This window comes from Arachis hypogaea, chromosome 11 (assembly GCF_003086295.3).
Source record: "Arachis hypogaea cultivar Tifrunner chromosome 11, arahy.Tifrunner.gnm2.J5K5, whole genome shotgun sequence".
Taxonomy (NCBI): domain Eukaryota; kingdom Viridiplantae; phylum Streptophyta; class Magnoliopsida; order Fabales; family Fabaceae; genus Arachis; species Arachis hypogaea.
The window spans coordinates 136,075,769-136,083,353 of record NC_092046.1 but is presented as its reverse complement, the minus strand read 5'-3'; the positions used below and the strand labels follow the sequence as shown (position 1 = coordinate 136,083,353).

General features: G+C 35.8%; 1 protein-coding gene across 1 annotated transcript; it reads left to right on the top strand.

Moving 5' to 3' along the window:
- The first annotated feature begins 3,312 nt into the window (after positions 1-3,312).
- Positions 3,313-7,585, top strand: LOC112722812 (oligopeptide transporter 3). Its single transcript, XM_025773987.3, has 6 exons — positions 3,313-4,051; positions 4,498-4,595; positions 5,378-5,947; positions 6,055-6,310; positions 6,415-6,597; positions 6,688-7,585. Exons 1-6 carry the CDS (start codon positions 3,542-3,544, stop codon positions 7,300-7,302), a joined length of 2,232 nt encoding a protein of 743 aa, XP_025629772.1. The 5' UTR covers positions 3,313-3,541; the 3' UTR covers positions 7,303-7,585.

Sequence of the window (7,585 nt, the reverse complement as noted above, 5' to 3'; positions counted from 1 at the left end):
GTCATAAAAAACTTGGATATCAGTTTTGAGCATTCGACCTTTATTTCAGACCAAGATGGTCCCAGAGAAGGAGCTCGCTACCATCTTGTGAATGAAAAAATCATTTTTAACTACGTGTTGATCGAGACACTTGCCAGAATCTTTCATCGCTAGGAAGGCATCCATCTGCTCTTGTTGTAGCTGGCGCATGCTATCAAGCATTACCACTTTCATAGTCTCCACATTCAGACTCCTGCATTTAGATCTTTGTGGAAAGAAAGATTTTGGAGAGTCGACAAGAATGGCTACTTGTTTCCGATGGTTTTGACCTCTAATGAGTGTGAGCTTCTCATTTTTTGCGGCCCCGTTTTGACATTGAATTTTTCTTCTGGATTGATTGGTATTTGAGAGTATTTATCTTAAGGGATTTTTTTTTTTGAGAAGCTGGTCCCTTCTTAAGGCCGCTTTGGGCCTGGACAATCTGGATCCCAGGATCGTTAGGACTGTTGCCCTTTTCCTCAATAGTTCTCATAATTTTCTTCCCATTCCTCATAAAGAGCATTAAAACGTGAACCTTCTTTCGAATAATTAGAATTCAGATTTACCTTCTTTTTTATATTGGAATTCGAATCATAACCATATTGGATTCATTTCTTTTTTAAAAAAGAATTTTTTTTTCCGTCCAATTGGCCTCTTGACCAACATTCATGAGCCAAAATTCGTAAATTCCTTTGTATTAGACTTTTGTGCATTAACTCCTGCGTTACTCTTTCTATTTTGGTCTTCCTTTCCATCAACGGCAGCCCCTTCTCTAGTCATATCTATGTCACCTGAATTTTGTTGGTTGTAGCGACTTTTGGATTTCAAAGTTCTCGTAGCAAGAGTTAAGGCGATGCCTGTATTTTCCACAAGAGAAACAAATCTGATGCAGCCTTTCATACTCAATGTTTAGTTCGCTATCCAACACAGAAATACGAGGCACCGTTTTTAGCAAGATCAATCTTCACACATCTTCTAGCAAATTTTTCTGTTAAGTGTATAGCAATTAATTATACGATCAATTTTGAACATATATACAATGACTGATTCCACCTTTAATAGAAAACGTTGAATATTAAGGTCAATGGGCAGATTATGAATGTGAATCCATACAACAATCTTTCAGACAATATCTTTAAACGTGAGAAAGAAAGATCTCCATCTTTGAACGATGAGGTAGTGACCCACAATCATCGATAGTCCTTCCATGAGAGTAGTCCTCGTCATCTGAAAAATAAACAAAAAAATAATCACAATTCAAATCAATGATATCAATCATACTATTTTTTACTCAATCTCTTTTTAGACATTGTTTCATGAAAGTCAAACCAACCGTTTTTCCCAACATTTTCACAATAAAGACGTTTTTCCAAAATTTACACCAATCTTCGAATTCTTCCTTTGAGACTGGAATTATCCGATAAGGATCAAACTCTAACATTTTTGTGTTGGTCATTGTCTTCTTGATACATCGGTCTTCCAGATTGGAATTATCTTTTGCCATATCATCATCCAGATCAAAGTTATGGAATTCCTTTAAGTCAAGAGATCCAAAGAGAGTCAGAAGTGAATCTTTTACATAATTTTTGTATTCACACGTTCATTAGGATTTCCCATGTCCGAAGTATCCATGGACTCTATCGGTTGATTAAGATCAATCTCATCGCGTGTTTTAATTATTTTTTGTACTACGTTTAACTAGATCCTTCTCTTGTGATAAAACTCTAAAAGGGCATTCCATGTTATTAACTTTTGTTAAGGGAAAATAATGTTTAAAACGGGTCTAAACAGACTAAACTAGTCTAGTAGTTATTACATTTGATTTGTACATGTAAGAATGTTCTCATTGTTAATTATTAGTTCTTAATTAATTAGCGAAAGGCCATTTTTTTAAATTTGTTTTTCTCCAATAATCACAACTGTTTATTAGCGATAAATGTTATTTATTATTGGATTTTTTTTGTGACTATTTATTATTGGATTTGAGTTAATGTTAGTTAATTTTTTATTTTCAAATTAAAATTATTAATTTTCTAACTTCTTTTATTAACAGTCATGAGGATAAGTTTAATTTTTAAATGAGTAAGAAGAAATAAGAATGGTATACTTAATTTAGTAAACTTGTTAATTTTTATAAATATTCTAATAAATATATTAAAAACTTAAATTTTATGATATATTAAATTTTAACATCTAATAATCTTAATATGTTGTCTAAACTCTTACTAGATTTAAAAAATCTCTTCCTAGATTTGAGTAATGTTGTTAGAGAAATACCATTAAGTGTCTGAATAAACCGAAGACTATGGTCCACGTAGGTGCAACATGTGGACTCCACTAAGTAGTTGGTAATCATGCAGGCAACACGAGAATAACACGAGCAACCGTTACATTGTGCCGACGTGGCATGGAGAGAATTTCCATGCGTCAGTTGCGGGTCCTACTTATCTGACATGGCACACCCCCTTTAACTGAGAACGGAAGGAGAAGTGTGTGACCCTCTTCTCAGAACGTGCTCTCACTCGCCCGACGAGGCTTTCCGACTTCAATTAGTGGCTGGTTATAATTTAAAGTCTTTCCCTAGTTTGAGAGTTTCCAGGCTAGTCATACCACATTCTTATTTTGTTATTTGACTTATTTCCATTTAAGTAGCACTATAATATGGATTAATAATTGTACATTATTAATTATTTTAATTGAATAATTATATAAAATATTTTAAAAATTAATTAAAAGAATTAAATAACAATTATATTAGTGTTTAATTTTAATGTATTAATAATATAAAATATTTTACACAATAATTTAATTACATAATTATTTTTACTAATATAATATTATGTAATAGAATGTATTTACTTTATATTGATATTGCATCAAAATTAAATTTATTATATTATATTAATATAAACATGTTTTACTAAAAAGTTAAGAATTTAATTTTAATATATCATCTCTATAAAAAATATATATATTTAATTATATAATGTTACATATTTATATTAAAAAAATAATTATTTTTTATATTAAATGTGTAAATATTATCCAAAAATAGATATAATTAAATAATTATATAAAAAATTTTATAATGCATCAAAATTAAAAAAATATTATGTACACACAAAAATTAGTTATTATGTATTTTTATATTAATATATATATTATTTTATTTATTTTTAATATATATTTTATATTTTAATATATATTGTATACAAATAAACTAATTTAATAACTAATTTTTAGCATGCAACTAATATAATTACAAAACTAAACTTAAATCATTACATGGAAATATATAATTCTATTTAATGTTCACAAATAACTTTTTAAGTATTCTAATTAATTACAGGTAATTTTATATTTAGAAAAATGTATAGGGGCATTTTGGGAATGTGAAAGTATTTTTATAAGGAGCGGGGAGAGGCAGAGACAGCTCCATGTATCCGAAGTACGGCAAAGAAAACACATCAACTCTCTCTGACTCTCTCACTCTCACTCACTCTTTCCCTTCCTCCTCTCTCCAATGGCGACCAAGAACCACGCCGATGATCCCACGGACACCGAGAAGGCCGCCAACGGAGGAGACCCTCCGTACGAAAGATGCCCCATCGAGGAGGTGGCTCTTGTGGTGCCGGAGACCGACGACCCTTCTCTTCCGGTGATGACTTTCAGAGCCTGGTTTCTTGGGATAACCTCATGCGTGCTCCTCATCTTCCTCAACACCTTCTTCACCTTTAGGACTCAGCCTCTCACCATTTCCGCCATCCTCATGCAAATCCTTGTTCTTCCCATAGGAAGGTTCATGGCTGCCACTCTCCCCACAGACCAGTACAACTTTCTTGGCTGGCGCTTCTCGTTGAATCCTGGCCCTTTCAACATGAAGGAACACGTCATCATCACCATCTTCGCCAACTGTGGTGTTTCCACTGGTGGCGGAGATGCTTACTCCATTGGTGCCATCACTGTTATGAAGGCTTATTACAAACAATCATTGACCTTCCTCTGTGCTCTCCTCATTGTCTTAACTACCCAGGTTTTTAATCTTTTCCTTCGCCCTCATTTTCAATCACTGGAGCTCTTGCTTGCTCATTTTTGTTTGGATGGAGATGCCAGGATGTAATCCTAATTGTTTTTCTTCTTTTTCTTTGTTTTGTTTTGTTTTGTTTTGTTTTTTCCCCTTATATAAATGAAATCTGTCTTCAAAATCTGTCCTTTTTTAATCGTCGACAATAAAATATGTTCTCCTGTATTTGTTTATTTATATACACAATCCTATCTTCGAATTGCTGGTTTTTTTTAATAGATGCAAAAAGTGTGACAGATTAGTCGAATTTTCAATAGTAAAAGTCCTTCTCTTTTGGATTTGTTTATTATTATTATTATTATATCTTTGAAGTTAATATTCTGGTCTTATTGGTCTCAATCTGCTGTGGAAAGTTTTCCTTTTTAAAAAGTGAAATGTTCTGAATTGCGTTGCAGGTATTGGGGTATGGATGGGCTGGGATTTTGAGGAGGTATCTGGTTGATCCTGTTGATATGTGGTGGCCAGCAAACCTTGCTCAAGTCTCTCTCTTTAGGTTCATTTCCTGCTCTCTTTCTTTCTTCCATCCTTCCATGTTACGGTTTCATAAGGACCTTGGTAGTGTGCTAATATTCCCTATTCAATATTCATTACGAATTCACCAATTTACAAAACCATGGACCACCCTTTGGTTGAGGAAGAACTCCACAGAAGTTTGCATTTCTTGCATTTTTAGAATTTGGGACATCACAAATTAACTTTAGAATGACTTGAAACAATTAAGGAAATATTTGTTTCGTTTGATATCAACCCAATTGGAGCCGTGACATTTCTTCCAAGTTCTAACTGAATAAGGAAATAATCAAATGATAACACGAATCAATTTTGTCATTGACTTGGAATTCTTATCACTAGCATATGATGGGAAACGCAAACATATTCTTTAGCCTTAGTGGACTCAACCGGGCAGTTGTAAGTAACAAGCGTCACAATTGGGCTCTTTTAGATGCCTTACGCCTGTGGAGTAAGGCATCTTCACTGCTGATGCTGAAAGGCTTATGCTATTAGTTCTGTTTTATTTTGTTACATTGGTGCAATATTTTCTTGAGGAGAGACATAACATTGAAAAGGTTAAAAAGTTCAAGTGGAAGATTTGTTAATATTTTACTCTCAATGTTTAAAATTGACTTCTCTAGATTTTGCATGTAGGCAATGATTTAGAATCTTGTCAAAATGAATCTATGCAACAGAAAAGTCCAATAATTAGTAGTCATATTTGCTTGTGCATTATTCCCTTTGTAATGTTATTCTGATTGCATCAGTACCTTTGTGCTACAGGGCACTCCATGAAAAGGACCACAAAACAAAAGGACTCTCAAGGATGCAGTTTTTCCTCATTGCCATGGGAGTGAGCTTCTTGTATTATATTCTCCCTGGATATCTGCTTATGGTATTGACATTCTTCTCATGGGTGTGCTGGGCATGGCCACATAGCATCACAGCGCAGCAAGTTGGATCGGCCTATCATGGACTCGGCATTGGTGCCTTCAGTTTTGATTGGGCTGGCATTTCAGCTTACCATGGCAGCCCTCTTGTTACTCCATGGTCTTCCATTGTTAATGTTGGAATTGGATTCATCATGTTCATCTACATAATCGTGCCCATATGTTACTGGAAGTTTAATACTTTTGATGCGCAGAAGTTCCCTATATTTTCTAATCAGTTGTTCACGGCCACCGGACAGAAGTATGACACCACCAAGATCTTAACCAAAAACTATGATCTTGACATAAATGCATACAACAAATATGGGAAGTTATACCTTAGCCCTCTGTTTGCACTATCAATTGGATCAGGTTTTGCAAGATTTACAGCAACCCTCACTCATGTTGCGCTGTTTTATGGCAGGTAGGCTGCTATCATAGCCTTTCACAAATTGTTCTCTCTTATATTTATATTAATGAATCACTTCGATAGATGGTTGGATTGATCTTCCATAAATTTCCTTTTCCCAGTGACATTTTGAGGCAGAGCAAATCAGCAATGAATAATGTGAAATTGGATGTCCATGGTAGACTCATGAAAGCTTATAAGCAAGTACCCGAATGGTGGTTCCTGATTTTGTTATTTGGGAGCATAGCACTATCCCTGCTGATGTCTTTTGTGTGGAAAACGGATGTGCAACTTCCATGGTGGGGAATGATCTTTGCTTTTGCTCTAGCTATTATTGTGACCCTCCCCATTGGTGTCATCCAGGCAACAACCAACCAGGTATTTCTACCATCTCTATCATCTCAATGTCCCTCCATTAATGTAAAGTGGGAATCCATGAGCATTCAAGCTTTAACATGAATTTTTCCCTTGTTACTTAACAGCAACCTGGATATGACATTATAGCACAATTCATGATTGGTTATGTCCTTCCCGGAAAACCAATTGCAAACTTGCTCTTCAAAATTTATGGAAGAATCAGCACTGTCCATGCTCTGTCTTTCTTGTCAGATCTCAAACTCGGACAGTACATGAAAATTCCTCCAAGATGCATGTATACTGCTCAGGTACGAGTCTCCTACTTTGCGTCCTTTTTCTTTTCTATAAATTTTCTTTACTCTTATTACTCACTTTTTTCTTTTGCCCTTCCAAAATAGCTGGTGGGAACTATAATTTCTGCTATAGTAAACCTTGGAGTGGCTTGGTGGATGTTGGATAACATCAAGGAACTATGCATGGATGACAAGGCCCACCATGACAGTCCTTGGACTTGCCCCAAATACAGAGTAACCTTTGATGCGTCGGTTATATGGGGTCTGATCGGACCAAGGCGCCTGTTCGGTCCCGGCGGGCTGTACCGAAACCTGGTGTGGCTATTCCTGATTGGAGCCGTGTTGCCGGTTCCTGTTTGGGTGTTGAGCAAAATCTTCCCTGACAAGAAGTGGATTCCCCTGATAAACATCCCTGTTATATCTTATGGCTTTGCCGGGATGCCACCTGCAACTCCCACCAACATTTCAAGCTGGCTAATCACAGGAATGATCTTCAATTTCTTCGTGTTCCGCTACCACAAACGATGGTGGCAGAAGTACAACTATGTTCTATCTGCAGCACTGGATGCAGGCACTGCTTTCATGGGCGTTCTTATCTTCTTTGCTCTGCAGAATGCAGGCCATAACCTGAAATGGTGGGGATCTGAGCTTGACCATTGTCCATTGGCTACTTGCCCAACTGCACCAGGAATTGTAGTTGACGGTTGTCCAGTATTCTAATAGATAGGCACAAACAACAAAGGGTTAAGCCTTTCCTTTTTATTGCTTCTGTTTGGGGTTGGGGTTGGGAAGAACCTAGCTAGTTAGGCTTTTAATGACAGGGTGAAAGGAATAACCAATTGCTTAGCAAATTATGTACATGTACATGCATGCATGCATGCTTATTATCGTGTGAGGTTTTTCTATATAGTACCTCTCTCATGTCCCTTGTAACTTGTAAAAGATATAAGATACTGTATGGGTTTTCACCATATTAAATGGATGGCTGCACAGTTGTATCTTA

Coding starts and splice junctions, on each gene's coding strand:
- LOC112722812 (XM_025773987.3), top strand. CDS start 3,542: ATGGCGACCAAGAACCACGCCGATGATCCCACGGACACCGAGAAGGCC. Junction 4,052..4,497: donor TCATTGTCTTAACTACCCAG/GTTTTTAATCTT, acceptor ATTGCGTTGCAG/GTATTGGGGTATGGATGGGC. Junction 5,948..6,054: donor GTTGCGCTGTTTTATGGCAG/GTAGGCTGCTAT, acceptor TCCTTTTCCCAG/TGACATTTTGAGGCAGAGCA.